We start from the raw sequence: 22,091 nt of genomic DNA on the forward strand, positions 1-22,091 counted from the left end.
ATGGATGTGTAGAGGGGAATTACACACACTGGGGCCTTTTGGAGGATGGAGGGCCAAAGGTGGAAGAGAATCAAGAAAAAAAACTAATGAGTACTAGGCTTAATACCTAGGTGACGAAATAATCTGTCCAATATAGTCCCATGATACAAGTTTATCTATGTAACAAACCAGCACTTGTACCCCCGAACTTAAAAGTTAGAAAAAACCTGTATCCTTGTTTAAATTTCTCATAGTCATAGAATCCACTGCCTTAAAATATTCCATATTCAACATAAATACTCTAACATAATAAATAATACATTAAAGTTAGCCTTTGACATAAATTGGCTTGATAAAAGGGGACCCCTTCAATCCCCAGTTAAAATAGTTAATCTGACCCAATGTAAATTAATACAGGGCCTCAAGGATTCAAATTTATTATATAAAAGCTAATTAATAAAAGACTGATTTTCTCCTCTGCTTCTCCATTTGGCAGCCCAATTTTGCCTGTTCTTAAATCTGAAAACATAAAATAAAAGATCTCTCACTATGGATTAACGCAGGCTTAATGTCATGATCCTATCCATCAAGGCTTTCATATTTAATGTCCAATTTCATTAAACTGACTGCTTCTATTTAAGCAATAACCAGTAAATATTTGCTCTTATTGATTGCCTTTCATGTACTGTTCAGTTCCTATTTCAACATCCTCTCAGGTCAAAGTTTGCCTTGACCTCTAAAGGGACACCTTTTCCAGGATACCCATGGGGTATCTCCATAACTTTGTCATTCCATGCAATCTTTGCAGACAAGATTTTGAGGATATTCACCTTTCTCCAGGAACACAGGTGTGACATTACTTAGAGTACATCCTCCTCCAAGGAGACTCATGTGACACACTCCTTAAAGACATAGAAGTCTAGTATCTCTTAGCACTTTTTGGGTTCTGATGGTAACACATCCTCATTTACAAAATTTACTTACAAATTAAAATAGCAGGCACTTCTGTGAGTGAAGTCAGAAACATCTTCACTGTAAAGGCTTTGACAACTTCTTCATACATCTTCTGGAGTTTCTAAACCACTTATGATGGTCATCAGTTGTCTCACAGCTTCCGATGAAACAAAAAACAAAATAAAATAAACAAAGAACTGCCCCTCTTGACCTGCGTCACTCACTATTAAAACAACAAATGATTGACTATCTGCTAGGACCTCCTGGAAGCAGAGGCTCTCACAGATCCTGAACCTGTGCTTCTCCATACCCAGCTCCAGTTATGGTTTGGGAAACAGCACCCCACAAACTTGGCAAGGCTACCGAGGGCTCCCTAAGACAGTACGAAGCCAAACCTGGGTCTCTGGTACATTCCACCTGTGGGAGACGGTGGCCTTCTGTCCTCAGTGTTTTGCCAGGTGCTAGTGTACTGGAGGAGGTCATCCATTCCGCTATATTAGTCTATTTTTCATATGCTATGAAGAAATACCCCAGACTGGTTAATTTATAAAGAAAAAGAGGCTCAATGGACTCACAGTTTCATATGGCTGGGAGGCCTCACAATCACAGCAGAAGGTGAAGGAGGAGCAAAGGCATGTCTTACATCACGGCAGGCAAGAGAGCGTGTGCAGGGGAACTGCCCTTTATAAAACCATCAGATATCATGGGACTTATTCACTATCATGAAAACAGCATGAAGAAACATGACCCCATGATTCAATTACACCTTGCTGGGTCCCTGCTGTGACACATGGGATTATGGGAGCTACAATTCGAGATGAGATTCGGGTGACACAGCTAAACCATATCACCCCTAGACCCTTTGACTGCCTGGAAATGTTCATGGGATTAACTGAGTAAACAGTAATGGGAGTTTGTAGACTGTGTAAATGGCACTGTAAGCATCTTGCATCGTGGAACTTTGTGCAATGTGACTGTTTTCCACTCCTCAGCCAGGATGTCCTTAATAAAGAATGACACCCCAAAACAACAAATTTGGCCAAATTTTAGGCAGTTGTTTCAGCACCAGATGCCCTGGTGAACAAATGATCCTATTTTCACATTATCAACTAATGAGCCATTACCTAAAAATTATATTCTTCAGAATTAAAAAACCCTCTAGGAATCTCTTGCCTCATAGTTACTCAAACAGCGATCAAGCTGATAATCAAATCAAGAACTCAACCCTTTTTACAATATCTGCAAAACTAAAAGCAAAACTTAGGTATATACCTAACCAAGGAGGTAAAAGACCTGTACAAGGAAAATTACAAAACACTGATGAAAGAAATCATAGATGACACAAACAAATGGAAACACATGCCATGCTCATGGGTGAGTAGAATCATATTGTGAAAATGACTGTACTGCCAAAAGCAATCTACAAATTCAATATGGTTCCCATCAAAATGCCACCAACATTCTTCACAGAACTAGAAAAAAAAATCCTAAAATTAACATGGAACCAAAAAAGAGCCCACATAGCCAAAGGCAGACTAAGGAAAAAGAACTAATCTGGAGGCATCCCATTACCTGACTTCAAACTATACTATGAGGCCATAGTCACCAAAACAGCACGGTACTGGCACATAGACAAATGGAACAGAATAGAGAACCCAGAAATAGGCTGGGTGTAGTGGCTTATGTCTGTAATCCCAGCACTTTGGGAGGCTGAGGTGGATGGATTACTTGTGGTCAGGAGTTTGAGACCAGCCTGGCCAATATGGTGAAACCCTGTCTTTATTAAAAATACAAAAGGGCATGGTGGCACAAACCTATAGTTCCAGATACTTGGGAGGCTGAGGCAGGAGAATTGCTTGATCCTGGGAGGTGTAGGTTGCAGTGAGCTGAGATAATGCCACTGCACTACAGCCTGGGCAACAGAGCAAGACTCTGTCTCAAAAAATAAACTAAAAAAGGAGAACCTAGAAATAAAACCAAACACTTACAGTCAACTGATTTTTGACAAAGCAAATAAAAGCATAAAGTTGGGAAAGGACACCCTGTTCAACAAAGGGTGCTGGAAAAATTGGCAAGCCCATCAGGCTAACAGTGGATCTGTCTGCAGAAACCCTATAAGCCAGAAGAGAGTGAATGCCAATATGCAACATTCTTTTTAAAAAAAGAATTTTCAACCCAGAATTACATATCCAGCCAAACTAAGCTTCATAAGTAAAGGAGAAATAAAATCCTGTACAGACAAGCAAATGCTGAGGAATTTTGTCACCACTAGGCCTGCCTTACAAGAGCTCCTGAAGGAAGCACTAAATATGGAAAAGAAAAACTGGTACCAGCACTGCAAAAACACAGCAAAATATAAAGACCAATGACACTATTAAGAAACTGCATCAACTAATGTGCAAACTAAACAGCTAGCATCATAATGACAGGATCAAATTCACACATAACAATATTAACCTTAAATGTAAAAAGGCTAAATGTTCCAATTAAAAGACACAGACTGGCAAATTGGATAAAGAGTCAAGACCCATCAGTGTTCTGTATTCAGGAGACCCATCTCACATGCAAAGACACACATAGGCTCAAAATAAAGGGATGGAGGAATATTTACCAAGCAAATGGAAAGCCAAACAAACAAACAAACAAACAAAAAAAACCCAAACAAAATGGAGTTGCAATCCCAGGCTCTGATAAAACAGACTTTAAACCAGCAAAGATCAAAAAAGACAAAGAAGGGCATTACATAATGGTAAAGGGATCAATGCAACAAGAAGAGCTAACTATCCTAAATATATATTCACTCAATACAGGAGCACCCAGACTCATAAAGCAAGTTCTTAGAGACCTACAAAGAGATTTAGACTCCCAAACAACATTAATGGAAGAATTTAACACCCTGCTGTCAGTATTAGATCAACTAGACAGAAAATTAACAAGGACATTCATGACTTGAACTCAGCTCTAGACCAAGCAGACCTAATAAGACATCTACAGAACTCTCCACCCCAAAGTAACAGAATATACATTCCTCTCAGCACCACATCACACTTATTCTAAAATTGACCACATAATTGGAAGTAAAACACTCCTCAGCAAATGCAAAAGAACAGAAATCATAACAAACAGTCTCTCAGACCACAGTGCAATCAAATTAGAACTCAGGATTAAGAAACTCACTCAAAACCTCACAACTACAAGGAAACTGAATAAACTGCTCCTGAATGACTACTGGGTAAATAACAAAATTAAGGCAGAAACAAATAAGTTCTCTGAAACCAATGAGAACAAAGGCACAATGTACCAGAACCTCTGGGACACAACTAAAGCACTCTTTAGAGGGAAATTTATAGCACTAAATGCATACAAGAGAAAGCAGGAAAGATCTAAAATTGACACCCTAAAATCACAATGAAAAGAACTAGAGAAGTAAGAGGAAACAAATTCAAAAGCTAACAGAAGACAAAAAACAAACAAACAAAAAAACCCACTAATATCACAGCAGAAATGAAGGAGAGAGAGACATGAAAAACCCTTTAAAAAATCAATGAATCCAGGAGTTGGTTTTCTGAAAAGATCAACAAAATAGATAGACCATTAGCCAGACTAATACAGAAGAAAAAAGAGAAAAATCAAATAGACACAATAAAAAATGGTAAAGGGAATATCACCAGTGATCTCACAGAAAGACAACCACCATCAGAGAATACTATAAACACCTCTACACAAATAAACTAGAAAATCTAGAAGAAATGGATAAATTCCTGGACACATACACTCTCCCAAGACTAAACTAGGAAGAAGTTGAATCCCTGAATAGACCAATAACAAGTTCTGAAATTGAGGCAGTAATTAATAGCCTACCAACCAAAAAAAGTCCAGGACCAGATGGATTCACAGCCAAATTCTACCAGAGGTACAAGGAAGTGCTGGTACCATTCCTTCTGAAACTATTCCAAACGATAGAAAAAGTGGGACTCTTCCCTAACTAATTTTGTGAGGCCAGCATCATCCCTATATGAAAACCTGGCAGAGACACAACAAATAAAGAAGACTTCAGACCAATATCCCTGATGAATATCGATGCTAAAATCCTCAGTACAATACTGGAAAACTGAATTCAGCAGCACATCAAAAAGTTTATTCACCATGATCAAGTCAGCTTCATCCCTGGGATGCAAGGCTAGTTCAACATAAGCAAATCATAACGTAATCCATTGCATAAACAAAAACAATGACAAAAACCACATGATTATCTCAATAGATGCGGAAAAGGCCTTTGATAAAATTCAACACTGCTTCATGCTAAAAACTTTCAATAAACTAGATATTGATGGAACATATCTCAAAATAATAAGAGCTATTTTTGACAAACCCCTCACCAATATCATATTGAATGGGCAAAAACTGGAAGCATTCCTTTGAAAACTGGCACAAAACAAGGATGCCCTCTCTCACCACTCCTATTCAACATAGTGTTGGAAGTTCTGGTCAGGTCAATATGACAAGAAAAGAAATAAAGGATATTTAAATAGGAAGAGAGGAAGTCAAATTGTCTCTGCTTGCAGATGACATAATTGTATATTTAGAAAACCCCATCATCTCAGCCCAAAATCTCCTTAAGCTGATAAGCAACTTCAGCAAAGTCTCAGGATACAAAACCAATGTGCAAAAATCACAAGGATTTTTTTTTATTATTATACTTTAAGTTTTAGGGTACATGTGCACAACGTGCAGGTTAGTTACATATGTATACATGTGCCATGTTGGTGTGCTGCACCCATTAACTCATCATTTAACATTAGGTATTTCTCCTAATGCTATCCCTCCCCCCTCCCCCCACCCCACAACAGACCCCAGTGTGATGTTCCCCTTCCTGTGTCCATGTGTTCTCATTGTTCAATTCCCACCTATGAGTGAGAACATGCGGTGTTTGGTTTTTTGTCCTTGTGATAGTTTGCTGAGAATGATGGTTTCCAGCTTCATCTATGTCCCTACAAAGGACACGAACCCATCATTTTTTATGGCTGCATAGTATTCCATGGTGTATATGTGCCACATTTTCTTAATCTGGTTTATGATTCATGGACATTTGTGTTGGTTCCAAGTCTTTGCTATTGTGAATAGTGCCACAGTAAACATACGTGTGCATGTGTCTTTATGGCAGCATGATTTATAATCCTTTGGGTACATACCCAGTAATGGGATGGCTGGGTCAAATGGTATTTCTAGTTCTAGATCCTTGAGGAATTGCCACACTGACTTCCACAATGGTTGAACTAGTTTACCATCCCACCAACAGTGTAAAAGTGTTCCTATTTCTCCACATCCTCTCCAGCACCTGTTGTTTCCTGACTTTTTAATGATCATCTTTCTAACAGGCACAAGATGGTATCTCATTGTGGTTTTGATTTGCATTTCTCTAATGACCAGTGATGATGAGCTTTTTTCATGTTTATTGGCCGCATAATGTCTTCTTTTGAGAAGTGTCTGTTCATATTCTTTGCCCACTTTCTGATTTTTTTTTTTTGAGATGAAGTTTCACTCTAGTTGCCCAGGCTGGAGTGCAATGGTGTGATCTTGGCTCACTGTAACCTCTGCCTCCTGGGTTCAAGTGATTCTCCTGCCTCAGCCTCCTGAGTAGCTGGGATTACAGGCATGTGCCACCATGCCTGGCTAATTTTGTATTTTTAGTAGAGATGGGGTTTCTTCATATTGATCAGGCTGGTCTTGAACTCCTGACCTCAGGTGATCCACCCGCCTTGGCCTCCCAAAGTGCTGGCATTACAGGCATGAGCCACCATGCCTGGTCTGTTTGTTTTTTTTCTTCAAAACCTATTTAAGTTCTTTGTAGGTTCTGGATATTAGCTCTTTGTCAGATGGATAGATTGCAAAAATTTTCTCCCATTTTGTAGGTTACCTGTTCACTCTGATGATAGTTTCTTTTGCTATGCAGAAGCTCTTTAGTTTAATTAGATTCCATTAGTCAATTTTGGCTTTTGTTGTCATTACTTTTGGTGTTTTAGTCAAGAAGACTTTGCCCATTGCTATGTCCTGAATGGTATTGCCTAGGTTTTCTTCTAGGATTTTTATGGTTTTATGTCTTATGTTTAAGTCTTTAATCTATCGTGAGTTAATTTTTGTATTAGGTGTAAGGAAGGGGTCTAGTTTTGGGTTTGCTACATATGGCTAGCCAGTTTTCCCAGCATGATTTATTAAATAGGAAATCCTTTCCCCATTGCTTTTTTGTCAGGTTTGTCGAAGATCAGATGGTTGTACATGTGTGTTGTTATTTCTGAGACCTCTATTCTGTCTCATTAGTCTGTATATCTGTTTTGGTACAAGTGCCATGCTGTTTTTGTTACTGTAACCTTGTAGTGTAGTTTGAAGTCAGGTAGCATGATGTTTCCAGCTTTGTTCTTTTTGCTTAGGATTGTCTTGGCTATGCGGGCTCTTTTTTGGTTCCATATGAAATTCAAAGTAGTTTTTTCTAATTCTGTGAAAAAAATTAATGATAGCTTGATTGGGATAGCATTGAATCTATAAATTACTTTGGGTAGTATGGCCATTTTTATGATATTGATTCCTCCTATCCATGAGCATGGAATGTTTTTCTGTTTGTTTCTGTCCTCTCTTATTTCCTTGAGCAGTCGTTTGCAGTTCTCCTTGAAGAGATCCTTCACATCCCTTATAAGTTGTATTACTAGGTATTTAATTCTTTTTTAGCAATTGTGAATGGGAGTTCATTCATTATTTGGCTCTCTGTTTGTCTATTATTAGTGCATAGGAATGCTTGTGATTTTTGCACATTGATTTTATATCCTGAGACTGCTGAAGTTGCTTATCAGCTTAAGGAGATTTTGGGCTGAGATGATGATGTTTTCTAAATATACAATTATGATATCTGCAAACAGAGAAAATTTGATTCCCTCCCTCCCTCCCTTCTCCCTTCCTTCCTTTCTTTCTTTCTCTTTCTTTATTTCTTTTCTCTTTCTTTCTTTCTTTCTTTCTCTCTTTCTCTCTTTCTTTCTTTCTTCCTTTCTTTGTCTCCCCTTCTCTTCCATTCCTTTCCCTTCCCTTCCCTTCCCTTCCTTTCCCTTCCCTTCCTTCTCTTGTCTGATTGCCCTGGCCAGAATTTCCAATACTATTTTGAATAGGAGTGATGAGAGAGGGCATCCTTGTCTTGTGCCAGTTTTCAAAGGAATGCTTCCAGTTTTTGCCCATTCAGTATGATATTGCTGTGGGTTTGTCAGAAATAGCTCTTATTATTTTGAGATATGTTCCATCAATACCTAGTTTATTGAGAGTTTCTTTTTTTTTAGCATGGAATGGTGTTGAATTTTATTGCAGGCCTTTTCTGCATCTATTGAGATAATCATGCGGTTTTTGTCTTTGGTCCTGTTTATGTGATGGATTACGTTTATTGATTTGCACGTGTTGAACCAGCCTTGCATCCCAGAGATGAAGCCAACTTGATCATGGTGGATAAGCTTTTTGATGTGCTGCTGGATTCAGTTGGCCAGTATTTTATTGAGGATTTTCATCTAGATGTTCATCAGGGATGTTGGCCTGAAATTTCGTTGTTGTTTTTGTTGTGTCTCTGCCAGGTCTTGGTATCAGGATGATGCTGTCCTCATAAAATGAATTAGGGAGGATTCCCTCTTTTTCTATTGTTTGGAATAATTTCAGAAGGAATGATAGCAGCTCCTCTTTGTAACTCTAGTAGAATTCAGCTGTGACTCCATCTGGTCCTGGACATTTTTTTATTGGTAGGCTATTAATTACTGCCTCAATTTCAGAACTTGTTATTGGTCTATTCAGGGATTGGACTTCTTCCTGGTTTAGACTTGGTAGGGTATATTTGTTCAGGAATTTATCCATTTCTTCTAGATTTTCTAGTTTATTTGTGTAGAGGTGTTTATAATATTCTCTGATGGTAGTTTGTATTTCTGTGGGATCACTGGTGATATTCCTTTTATCACTTTTTTATTGTGTCTATTTTATTCTTCTCTCCTTTCTTCTTGATTAGTCTTGCTAGCAGTCTATCTATTTCAGTGATCTTTTCTAAAAACCTGCTCCAGGATTTATTGATTTTTTTGAAGGGTTTTTCATGTCTCTATCTCCTTCAGTTCTGCTCTGATCTTAGTTATTTCTTGTCTTCTGCTAGCTTTTGAATTTGTTGGCTCTTGCTTCTCTAGTTTTATCAACCGTGATGTTAGGGTGTCAATTTTAGATTTTTCCTGCTTTCTCTTGTGGGCATTTAGTGCTATAAATTTCCCTCTAAAGAGTGCTTTAGTTGTGTCCCAGAGATTCTGGTACATTGTGCCTTTGTTCTCATTGGTTTCAAAGAACTTATTTGTTTCTGCCTTAATTTCATTATTTACCCAGTAGTCATTCAGGAGCAGTTTTTTTTTTCAGTTTCCATGTAGTTGTGTGGTTTTGAGTGAGTTTCTTAATCTTGAGTTCTAATTTGATTGTACTGTGGTCTGAGAGACTGTTTGTTATGATTTCTGTTTTTTTGTATTTTCTGAGGAGTATTTTACTTTCAATTATGTAGTCAGTTTTAGAATAAGTGCGATGTGGTGCCGAGAAGAATGTATATTCTGTTGATTTTGGCTGAAGAGTTCTGTAGATGTCTATTAGGTCTGCTTGGTCCAGAGCTGAGTTCAATTTCTGAATATTCTTGTTAATTTCCTGCCTCATTGATCCATCTAATATTGACAGTGGGGTGTTCAAATCTCCCACTATTATTTTTGGGAGTCTGAGTCTCTTTGTAGATCTCTAAGAACTTGCTTTATGAATCTGGGTGCTCCTGTACTGGATGCATATATATATTTAGGATAGTTAGCTGTTCTTGTTGCGTTGATCCCTTTGCCATTTTCTAATGCCCTTCTTTGTCTCTTTTGATCTGTGTTAGTTTAAAGTCTATTTTATCAGAGACTAGGATTGCAACCCCTGCTTTTTTTTTCTTTCTTTCCATTTGCTTGGTAAATATTCCTCCATCCCTTTATTTTGAGCCTATGTGTGTCTCAGTATGTGAGATGGGTCTCCTGAATACAGGACACTGATGGGTCTTGACTCTTTATCTAATTTGCCAGTCTGTGTCTTTTAATTGGGGCATTTAGCCCATTTACATTTAAGATTAATATTATTATGTATGAATTTGATTCTGTCATTATGGTGTTAGCTGGTTATTTTGTCCATTAGTTGATGCAGTTTCTTCATAGATCGATGGTCTTTACAATTTAGCATGTTTTTGCAGTGGCTGGTACCCGTTGTTCCTTTCCATGTTTAGTGCTTCCTTCAGGAGCTCGTGTAAGATAGGCCTGGCGTAGACAAAATCTCTCAGCATTTGCTTGTCTGTAAAGGATTTTATTTCTCCTTCACTTATGAAGCTTAGTTTGGCTGGATATGCAATTCTGGGTTGAAAATTCTTTGCTTAAGAATGTTGGATATTGGTCCCCACTGTCTTCTGGCTTGCAGGGTTTTTGCAGAGAGATCCGCTGTTAGTCTGATGGGCTTCCCTTCGTGGGTAACCCGACCTTTCTCTCTGGCTGCCATTAACATTTTTTCCTTCATTTCAACCTTGGTGAATCTGACAATTGTGTGTCTTGGGGTTGCTCTTTTCAAGGAGTATCTTTGTGGTGTTCTCTGTATTTCCTGAAGTTGAATGTTGGCCTGCCTTGCTAGGTTGGGACAGTTCTCCTGGATAATATCCTGAAGAGTGTTTTCCAACTTGGTTCCATTCTCCTTGTCTCTTTCAGGTATAGCAATCAAATGCATGTTTGGTCTTTTCACATAGTCCCATATTTCTTGGAGGCTTTGTTGGTTCCTTTTCATTATTTTTTCTCTAATCTTGTCTTCACACTTTATTTCATTAAGTTGATCTTCAATCTCTGATATCCCTTCTTCTGTTTGATTGATTTGGCTATTGATACTTGTGTATGCTTCACGAAGTTCTCGTGCTGTGTTTTTCACTCCATCAGCTCACTTATGTTCTTCTCTAAACTGGTTATTCTAGTTAGCAGTTCCAGTAATCTTTTTCAAGGTTCTTAGCTTCCTTTCATTGGGTTAGAACATGCTCCTTTAGCTTGGAGGAGTTTATTATTACCCACATTCTGAAGTCTACTTCTGTCAATTTGTCAAACTCATTCTCCATCCAGTTTTGTTTCCTTGCTGGTGAGGAGTTGTGATCCTTTGGGGAAGAAGAGGCATTCTGGTTTTTGGAATTTTCAGCCTTTTCGTGCTGGTTTCTCCCCATCTTCATAGGTATATCTACCTTTGATCTCTGGCATTGGTTTCTGAATGGACATCCTTTTTGTTGATGTTGATACTATTTTTTTCTGTTTGTTAGTTCTCCTTCTAACAGTCAGGCCCCTCTGCTGCAGGTCTGCTGGAGTTTGCTGGAGGTCCACTCCAGACACTGTTTGACTGGGTATCACCAGTGGAGGCTGCAGAACAGCAAAAATTGCTGCCTGTTCCTTCCTCTGGAAGCTTCATCCCAGAGGGGCACATACCAGATGCCAGGCGGAGCTCTCCTGTATGAGGTGTCTGTAGCCCCTGCTGGGAGGTGTCTCCCAGTCAGGAGACATGGATGTCAGGGACCCACTTGAGGAGGCAGTCTGACCCTTAGCAGAGCTAGTGCACTGTGCTAGGAGATCTGCTGCTCTCTTCAGAGCCTGCAGGCAGTGGCGTTTAAGTCTGCTGAAGCTGCGCCAACAGCCACTCCTTCCCCCAGGTGCTCTGTCCCAGGGAGATGGGAATTTTATCTATAAGCCCCTGACTGGGGCTGCTGCCTTTTTTTCAGAGATGCCCTGCCTGGAGAGGAGGAATCTAGAGAGGCAGTCTGGCTATAGTGGCTTTGCTGAGCTGTGGAGGGCTCTGCCCAGTTGAAACTTCACTGTGGCTTTTTTACACTGTAAGGGGAAAACCAACTACTCAAGCCTCAGTAATGGCAGATGCCCCTCCCCACACTAAGCTCAAGCTTAGTTCCCAGGTCGACGTCAGACTGCTGTGCTGGCAGGGAGAATTTCAAGCCAGTGGATCTTAGCTTGCTGGGCTCTATGGGGGTGGGATCCACTGAGCTAGACCACTTGGCTCCCTGGCTTCAGCCCCCTTTCCAGGGGAGTGAATGGTTCTGTCTCGCTGGCATTCCAGGCACCACTGGGATATGAAAAGAAATTCCTGCAGCTAGCTTGGTGTCTGCCCAAACGGCCACCCAGTTTTGTGCTTGAAACTCAGGGCTCTGGTGGTGTAGGCACCGTGGGGAATCTCCTGGTCTGTGGGTTGGGAAGACCATGGGAAAAGCATAGCATCTGGGCTGGGACTGTTCCTCATGGCACAGTCCCTCAAGGCCTCCCTTGGCTAGAGGAGGGAGTTCCTTGACCCCTTGCACTTCCGGGGTGAGGCAATGCCCCACCCTGCTTAAGCTCACCCTCCATGGGCTACACCCACTGTCTAACCAGTCCCAATGAGACGAGCTGGGTACCTCAGTTGGAAATGCAGAAATCACCTGCCTTCTATGTTGATCTCACCGGGAGCTGCAGACCGGAGCTGTTCCTATTTGGCCATCTTGCCAGGTCTGCCCGGTACAACATTTCTTAAGGTCCCAGAAAGGTCAAAGGTTCCGTGTATTACTGAGAAACAAAGGGCCTTTAAAAAGATTAAGGACATGCCCCTCAATCAAACAACAGAGGCTCTAGGATACTTAGGTGCATTGTTTCTTCACCATCTCAGCAGAAGCCCAAGGTGAAAAGTTTATCTCAAAGATATTTGTTGGGGTAGATTTTCTCTAATAAGATAAACCACAAAGAGATTCACAGAACATCCACAACTTTTTAAAGAAATCTTTATCAGAAAAATGCTGCCAATTTGACTGCAAGAGGCAAAGACAGTACAAAAATAAAAAGGCTGTGTAGTCCTCAAAATGCTCTGGGTGGGAAGGTAGCTGAGAATACTATTCACTTAGAGGCATGTTCTGTCTTTCAAAAAAAATGTTGGATCCAAGTGGCATGAGGTTGTGGCTGAGAGCCAAATTGCTTTCATTTTTCATGCCTCCAGACCTATTCAAGGAACTTCTAATATTTGCCTAAGTGCACTTCATAATTGCTCTGAACTCCTTGTGTCTCACGTCTCCTCCATTTTGAACGGGAATGTCTACAGTAGTAATTGGATGCTTGTATTATTATTGTGTGTTGGGTGTTTTGGAGACAAGTGTCTTGTCTCTTCAGTTTCACAGATTAACAAATACAAAGATAAAAGCCAGAGAACTCCATGTAAGTAGTCTCACTTACACCTGAACCTCATTTAAATGGTAAGATTCTGGACTTTGAGCGTATGCTATAATGAAATAATACTTTTCTGGACATTTCACACATGATAATGTAGCACATCAGAGGGATGGAATCATTTGGGACCACAGGGTCTGGCCACAATCTGCCACAGCTGCTGTTCCGTGCTGTGGAGAATTCCTGCTGGTCCAAACTGCCCGGTCTTCCTGGCACCAGCAGGGGAGAACAGCAGACTAGAGCCACAGTGATGGTTGTCTTCTTAGGCAGTCTCTGTCCTGCTGCCACTGGCTGCAACCTGAGCAGCCACCGAGAGCTTGCACAGCTCTGTGCTTGGGTCCCAAGGCCCTGGTGGTGTGGGCTCACAAGGGATCTCTTGATCCATGGGTTGCACAGATCCGTGGAAAGAGCGTGGTTTCTCAGGCAGGGTAACACAATCACTCACTCCCTCCCTTGGCTGGGAGTGGGGGCTCCCCTTACTCCATGCAGCTCCTGGATGGGCCTTCGTTCCATCTTGCTTTTTCTTACTCTCAGTGGATCATGCCAACCACCTAGTCAGTCCCAATGAGAGAACCTGGATACCTCAGTTGAAGGCACAGGATCCACTCACCATTTTTGCTCTTCTTGGTGGGCGCCACCAACTGCAGCTGCTTCTAATAGGCCATCTTGGCCCCCTCTGCCCATCTTTTTACTGTTAATGGATATTAACTTGGACCTATGACCTGAGAAACCTTATTTATTCACTTTTTAAATTCGAATGTTTAATTAATTAATTAATTCTGCTATTCGAATTAATGGCACAGAGGCCTAAGTCTGAACACAAGGGGAAAATGAACTCTCTAACCCAGAAATATATACAGGTAATATGTAAGTGAGATAGACTCAAAGGTCACAAGTTTTAACTGAGACTATTAGATGGCATTGAGCATCTAAACTCCCCTCAGTGTCCTTGTGGGTGACATGCTTCAGTGACAGCCATGGTTGACTGCCTCCTCCAGAAGGAGCTCTGCCAGGACACAGAAAGCCCTAAATATCTCATCCTTAAGCCAAGTCATCCTGGGTTCTTTCTTTGCAAAAATTACCTATTAAAGCTATTCCACAGGATCAGCATCCAGGTTAGAGGTGCAATGTCTTCCAATCCTGTGAGTGCCACAGTGCTTGCACAACCCTCAGGTTTTATAATGACTATCCACTGCACATAAGCACTTACACTGCAGGTAGGAAAATATGGCCAGTCTAAAAGTGTCTGTAATAATTTATCTCACAGGATCTAGGTGGCTCAGAATATTTTCAAGGCCAATAACACTGTTTCACAAATTTGTGCTTTCAAACAGGAAGGCACCTTCTGCCTCAAACCCCCTTCCTCTCCCTGTATTGAGCTAACTTCTAAATGTAAACCTAAAATCCTGTAAACTACTCTAAAAATCCCTTCCTGAAACTTCTTTGAAGATGTCTTTTTCTGTCCTCGTTGATGCAGTACAATGAACAGATCATATCCAACTATAATTTCTAATTCAAACACCAAGTATTCTTAATCAGCTGTAGCTTCCTGAAGTCAGAAAGAGAGATCAGCACATAGCACAATGCAAAGTATACAGTTAGCGCTTACTAAATATTTATAAAATAAAGAAATGAATATATCACCTGAAAAATAGCCCCAAAGAAAGTGAAATGACACTCACCTGTCTGAAAGATGGCCATATATTAGACCTCCCAGCAGTGACCCAGCCCTAAGTAGGGATTGAATCATTAATTTTTTTTTTTTTTTTTTTTGAGACTGGGTCTCACTCTGTCACCCAGACTGGAGTGCAGTGGTGCGATCTCAGCTCACTGCAACTTCCACCTCCCAGGCTCAAGCAATTCTCCTGCCTCAGCCTCCCAAGTAGCTGGGATGACAGGAGTGTGCCACTACCACCCGATTAATTTTAGTCACTGAGATTCACATACCAGGTACCACTAGAAGAGAAGGAAATCAGCATAGCAGAGCTTGAGAAGAGTTTCAGCTCTTTAATGGAAACTGACTCCAAACACCGACATATGTACACAATCCTCAGCTATGCGGGTCCTGCCTCCCTCTCTAGATTCATCTATAGACACTAGTATATGCTCTAGTAGCCCAAATTCTAAAACTAAACTTATTTCAGGCTTTCAAATGCAGCTGTCTCTCGCTCTCAATTCCCAGCCTTCCAACAGTCTGTATTCGTGTGTCTACATGTCTTTATTCATTTTTCCCTCAGACCACCTTTTATTGTGTTGTCATACATATTCTTTGGGTATTATAATTAAAAACATATAAGGACACAATTTTTTTAAAAAAACTTCAGTTACCTAAATTTTAAAAATATATTAGAAACCCATAATTTTACAGGAAGGCTTTTTTTCATCATGTAGGCCACATGAGGGCCTTGCCATTGACTTCACTTAGCAGTTTATAATTCAACTACTACAATAACTATCTTTTTTTTGGCCACACATTGAATCACTTGAAGTGCTTCAAAAATACTGATCCCTGGATTCTGTACTCAGAGGTTACTTGCTGTGGGTATCAGTTTTGCAATGAGTATTGGGAACACTAACCTAGCATAATGTTTGCCAAACAGTATTTCAATTACTTTAAACACTGTAGGTTTTTCTCACTAAGTTAGACGATATAATAGCAGGTTCATGTTTAGTTTGTTCGGTCCATTCACTCAATACTAATGTACTTGACTGTATTGTAGAGTTGGTGAGCACTTGCTGCTACCTGCTGAAGGAATGAAGAAAGAGCTGATAACAGTAACCATCTGAGGACTAAGGGTATAAAGCAAGTCTGTTCTTTGTGTTAACTCCAAACATCTTGATCATATAAACAGAAGATCTAAACATGTCCCTTTACATCAGTCACAATGGTGGAGAGGAAGGAGCTTTGGTGGTATACCCAGCCACCAACACAGGGCTCCGTGTTTGGCTCACTCATATTTGAGAAGGTCACATTCAAGTGAAGGAGATGCCACTGGGGATGGATGAAGCAACGACACTTCTCTGGCCTCAGGTTTGAGTCCAGTGGGATGGAAATTCTCAGGAGGGCAACCTGGCTGAGAGTCCCAGTGTCATTGTCAGAGACGGTGTCATTGTCCAGGATGTGGACCCAGTAGTGATGACCAGGGATGAATGCAATGAAATTCTCCAACAGAAGATAAGGATAATGTATACTGATGGAGATTGTAAGGAAAATCAGATGAAAGATTTGGAATCTCCCCAGGCCACCCACTTGATCCAGGAGCATATTAAAACCCATCAAGACAGAACAGGTGATCCCCAAGAGGAAGCACAACGACTTTGTAGAGATAAGTTCAGAAGAAGAAAGTGTTCCCTTTCACAAAGTCACAGTAGTGCCATGTGGATCCTTACACCATTTTCTTCTCAGTGGGCCCTGTCACACCACTGCAGAAGAGCAATGGAAGGACTTTCCTCAAGTCCTTTGAGTTTAGGCAGCTAGATAGTTTCAGCGAAGTCACAGATATAATTATTTGGCAAAGATACATCTATCTTTTGACAACTGAATATTCTTAAAGGACTACTCTGTGAAAGATCCTGATCTCTGAGCTTTCTGAGAAGTCAACAGTGGACTTTCAGGTGGATATAATTTCCACACAACCTAAAATACACCTAAAATTATACCTGATCAATGGTATGCCATTCTTTTCAGAAAAGGGATATTGGATACTTAAAAGTGTACTGCTTTATTATGCTTTGTGCAAAGAGAATGGCTTTTTCTTGCTGAGGACTGAATTTTGACTAAAAGTTAGTGAACACTAATGAACACAAGAGTCTTGCTCTTGTCTAATTAAAGCAGGTGGAATGTTAAGTATAAACATTGACTTTTGGTAACTGAAGTTCTGCTTAAGTTCAAATCATACCAGTGACAGTGATGTTAAGATTTTTGAAATAGGGAAATAAAGATAAGAGGTAGACAGGAAGGGAATAGTGTCTTTATGTGACAGTTTATTTCACCAAATTTGTTGATTTTTTCAAATAGCATTTTGAACTTTCTGCTGCTGTTGCTGTAAAGCAATGGTATTTATTTATATACTTAATCTGTTTATATGTTTATAAGTAAAATGTTTATATGTTTATAAGTAATATATGACATCAATGTTATAAAGTTTCATATTCCAGTTAATAAGTGATATGTACATAACTATAAAGAAAATAGACAGTGTCCTATGGAAGAATTAAAGAGAAACTGTTCAATGATTCCTGGGTAGGTGCCATGGGACAAAGGAGTCATCACTGTAGAAATTAACTTTTACCTATTCTTAGGGGAAGATTCTTGAGACAATGAAACAGTGAATGAAAAAAAGCCAATTTCTAAATGAGGGAATAATAAGTGTACAATTATAACAAAATGGTGTGGTATAACTGTGCACCTATAGGATATTGAAAAGCTGGAAGCTGCAAAACATGAAGGGTATTAATGAGAGAAGGTAGGTTGATTGAATGAAGAGCCAAATCAAACAAGCAAAGCCTGTAGAATTTATTCTGCAGACTAACTAGAGGTTCTTATCCTTGAATTTCAAAATGATCATCCATGAAACATCTTAAAATGCAGATTTCTGCCCAGCCTGCAAGGATTCTCTTTCAGGAAACGATTTTGACGGATTCATTCTAAAGATTAAATCTAAGGAATCGTGAGATGCTGTTGTAAATTGTTAGAAATGTCTTAGTTTTCCAAGCAATGGGGAAAGGATTCCCTATTTAATAAATGGTGCTGGGAAAACTGGCTAGCCATATGTAGAAAGCTGAAACTGGATCCCTTCCTTACACCTTATACAAAAATCAATTCAAGATGGATTAAAGATTTAAACGTTAGACCTAAAACCATAAAAACCCTAGAAGAAAACCTAGGCATTACCATTCAGGACATAGGCGTGGGCAAGGACTTCATGTCCAAAACACCAAAAGCAATGGCAACAAAAGCCAAAATTGACAAATGGGATCTAATTAAACTAAAGAGCTTCTGCACAGCAAAAGAAACTACCATCAGAGTGAATAGGCAACCTACAACATGGGAGAAAATTTTCGCAACCTACTCATCTGACAAAGGGCTAATATCCAGAATCTACAGTGAACTCAAACAAATTTACAAGAAAAAAACAAACAACCCCATCAAAAAGTGGGCGAAGGACATGAACAGGCACTTCTCAAAAGAAGACATTTACGCAGCCAAAAAACACATGAAAAAATGCTCATCATCACTGGCCATCAGAGAAATGCAAATCAAAACCACTATGAGATATCATCTCACACCAGTTAGAATGGCAATCATTAAAAAGTCAGGAAACAACAGGTGCTGGAGAGGATGTGGAGAAATAGGAACACTTTTACACTGTTGGTGGGACTGTAAACTAGTTCAACCATTGTGGAAGTCAGTGTGGCGATTCCTCAGGGATCTAGAACTAGAAATACCATTTGACCCAGCCATCCCATTACTGGGTATATACCCAAATGACTATAAATCATGCTGCTATAAAGACACATGCACGCGTATGTTTATTGCGGCATTATTCACAATAGCAAAGACTTGGAACCAACCCAAATGTCCAACAATGATAGACTGGATTAAGAAAATGTGGCACATATACACCATGGAATACTATGCAGCCATAAAAAATGATGAGTTCATATCCTTTGTAGGGACATGGATGAAATTGGAAACCATCATTCTCAGTAAACTATCGCAAGAACAAAAAACCAAACACCGCATATTCTCACTCATAGGTGGGAATTGAACAATGAGATCACATGGACACAGGAAGGGGAATATCATACTCTGGGGACTGTGGTGGGGAGGGGGGAGGGGGGAGGGATAGCATTGGGAGATATACCTAATGCTAGATGACGAGTTGGTGGGTGCAGCGCACCAGCATGGCACATGTATACATATGTAACTAACCTGCACAATGTGCACATGTACCCTAAAACTTAAAGTATAAAAAAAAAAAAAAAACAAATATGTTAATTTTAGAAACTAAAAAAAAAAAAAGAAAGAAAAAAGAAAAAAAAAAAAAAAAAAAGAAATGTCTTAGTTTTCTTGGGCTGCATAACAGAATACCACAGACTGGGTGACTTAAACAACAAAAATTTATTTTCTCACAGTTCTGGTGGCTGGAAGTCTAAGAGCAAGGTATCAACAGATTTGATTTCTTCTGAGCCTCTCTCTTTGGTTTGTGGATAGCTGCCTTCTTTCTGTGTCCTCATATGTTCTTTCCTTTATGCATGTGCATACCTGGTGTCTCTTTTTCTTCTTCTTCTCCTTCTCCTTCTTGTTTCTTCTTCTTCTTCTGCGTTTTTTTTTGTTTTTGTTTTTGTTTTTGAGATGGAGTCTCACTCTTGTCGCCAAGGCTGGAGTACAATGGCGCAATCTTGGCTCACTGCAACTTCCGCCTCCTGGGTTCGAGGGATTCTCTTGCCTCAGCCTCCTGAGTCACTGGAACTACAGGCATGCGCCACCACGCCTGGCTAATTTTTTTAATTTTTAGTAGAGATGGGGTTTCACCATGTTGGGCAGGCTGGTCTTAAATTCCTGACCTCAGGTGATCCGCCTGCCTTAGCTTCCCAAAGTGCTGGGATTACAGGTGTGAGCCACCGCACCTGGCTCTCTTCCTCTTCTTATAAGAAGAGCAGTTGTATTGATTAGGGCCCCACCATATGGGCCTCCTTTTAACTTATCACCAAATATGGTTATATTCTAAGATATTAGGGGTCGGGATTCCAACATAGGAATTTTGAAGGGGCACAAATCAGGTTTCTATTTTACTAAAATTACTGACCACTATCTAAAAATAGTGAGAAGTCAATGTTCCAGCAAAGCAAACCATTCAGAGCCACATGAGTAAAATGATAAAAAAAAAAATGATGATTACTGTTGTGAATTCACTGAGTATTCAATTCTGTTGTAAGCACTTTTAACATATTCTTTCCTTCAGTTCTCACTAAATTATCTAAATTTTACCCCTGGGAAAACAGAGGCCTAGGAACACTAAATAATTTGTCAAAGGATATACGGAGTATAAGTGGTAGAGCCAAAATATGGACCCAGGGTAGTCTAACTCCAAAGAAAAGCCTCTTACTCACTTTAATAAATGACTTATTTTCATCTCATTAATTAAATGATTGTTTTTATGCTCAGAAACAATGATGGCATATCTAGAGTCAAGATGGCTGGAAGAGAAAAAGCTGAAACCATTGTGCCCCATCCCTCAAATCTCCCATGAAACACAGAAAATCCAAAGGAGAGAAAATTAGTAAGTACCATGATGACCAAGTATAGATACAAAAAGGAAAGAGAATTAATGCTCTATAGATCAAAATAGTGATGTATCCCTAGAGTAATAAGGATGTAAAGAAGCATGCAGAGAAAAAAGCATTAGTAAGGATAATAATGATCACTAGTAATATACTGACATTTCCTATGTGCCACACACTGGCGTGGGTGATTTCTGTGCATGTGTTATTAATTCCTCACAACAACCCGGTGAGATGGGTATTACCCTCCTTGGTTTACAGGGAAATGTAACATGGAGAAATCTTGTAATATGCCCCATTAAGTTGACTGGGATAGTAAGATGTGAACACTGTATAAAGCCTAACAAAATCTGGCAGGGAGTTCAGTGTTGGGTACACAGTGGAGGATCAGACTGGTGGCAATTAGGAAACTATGAGTAATGATACAAACACTCACCTGTAAAATTCTCATTCCACCCTCATGGCACCCAGGCTTCTTCTGTTTCACAGAATCTAGAATTAATTGGACAAAAGAAACCCAGGTACTGTAATGAGAGTTTTCACACTTTCACTCTTTCGATGGAAGAAAGAGGAAAGCTGCTCACTTTCTTGTTGAAGTCAAATTCCCATTGGGCACCACCACTGCTATCCCTGTTTTTTGTGCCTATGGGCTCTGATTTTCATCTATTATTTTCTTTCCTTCCAACATTACTAGTTGTTTTGCTGACTTGATTTAAGTTCTGTAAGATGTTTGAATTGATTTGTTACTGTGCTCAGTTCTTTCCTTTGATCTCATTGATACCTTTCAATATTGCAAGGGGGCAAAACTAGTATTCACATCTCTATTTGCTTAGTGGAAGCAAACTGTATACTGAATCACTGGAGAAATTTTGGTAGGGCAACACTGCTGTAAAAACTGAGGCCTCTTCAACAAGTCTGCATAGAAAGATGCCCTAGGAAGATGCTGCCTTCAAATCTGAATATACCTCCCAGTAAATAAGTTGAATCAGAACCTTCTTTACCTTCTAGGGAGGCAGGATAACCCAGGACACAGGCAAAAGAATTCTGTATTGTAAGATAAGCTTCATCCAAGGATCACCAAACTCTTGACATACAGACAGACAGAGATGTCTCCCAACTTGTGGAAATAAAAGTGACTTCATCTTGGATGCTAATCTGCCATGTTGACTGCTGATTAACCCCAATCCTGGGTATGTCTCTTGATTTCTACTTTATTTACCATCTCTCGTGTAAGAACATGTACTCATCATGTATCCTGCCCTTAGATCAAAGCAATTTTTTTTTTAGATGGAATCTTGCTGTGTTTCCCAGGCTGGAGTGCAGTGGCATGATCTCAGCTTACTGCAACCTATGCCTCCCAGGTTCAAGTGATTCTCCTGCCTCAGCCTCCTGAGTAACTGGGACTACAAGCGTGTCCCACCATGCCAGGCTAATTTTTTGTATTTTTAGTAGAGATGGGGTTCACTGTGTTAGCCAGGATGATCTCGATCTCCTGACCTCATGATCCACCCGCCTTGACCTCCCAAAGTGCTAGGATTACAGGCATGAGCCACTGCACCCGGCCAGATCAAAGCAATTTTAATGTCA

General features: G+C 39.9%; 1 protein-coding gene and 1 long non-coding RNA gene across 2 annotated transcripts in view; one reads left to right on the top strand and one right to left on the bottom strand.

Annotated features, from left to right (window-relative positions):
* LOC129393375 (uncharacterized) overlaps positions 1-21,688 on the top strand; it is a 53,785-nt gene extending 32,097 nt beyond the window's left edge. The window contains exons 3-4 of the long non-coding RNA XR_008620195.1: positions 20,389-20,503; positions 21,513-21,688. This is a non-coding gene — a long non-coding RNA (uncharacterized LOC129393375). The remainder of the gene's footprint in view (positions 1-20,388; positions 20,504-21,512) is intronic.
* Positions 14,363-16,494, bottom strand: LOC100975168 (steroid transmembrane transporter SLC22A24). Its single transcript, XM_034932820.1, is given in 3 exon segments — positions 14,363-14,974; positions 15,145-15,173; positions 16,093-16,494. Coding segments are annotated over 3 exon segments (510 nt in total). The 3' UTR covers positions 14,363-14,895.
* Positions 21,689-22,091: the final 403 nt, after the last annotated feature.

This window comes from Pan paniscus, chromosome 9 (genome assembly GCF_029289425.2).
Source record: "Pan paniscus chromosome 9, NHGRI_mPanPan1-v2.0_pri, whole genome shotgun sequence".
Taxonomy (NCBI): Eukaryota; Metazoa; Chordata; class Mammalia; order Primates; family Hominidae; genus Pan; species Pan paniscus.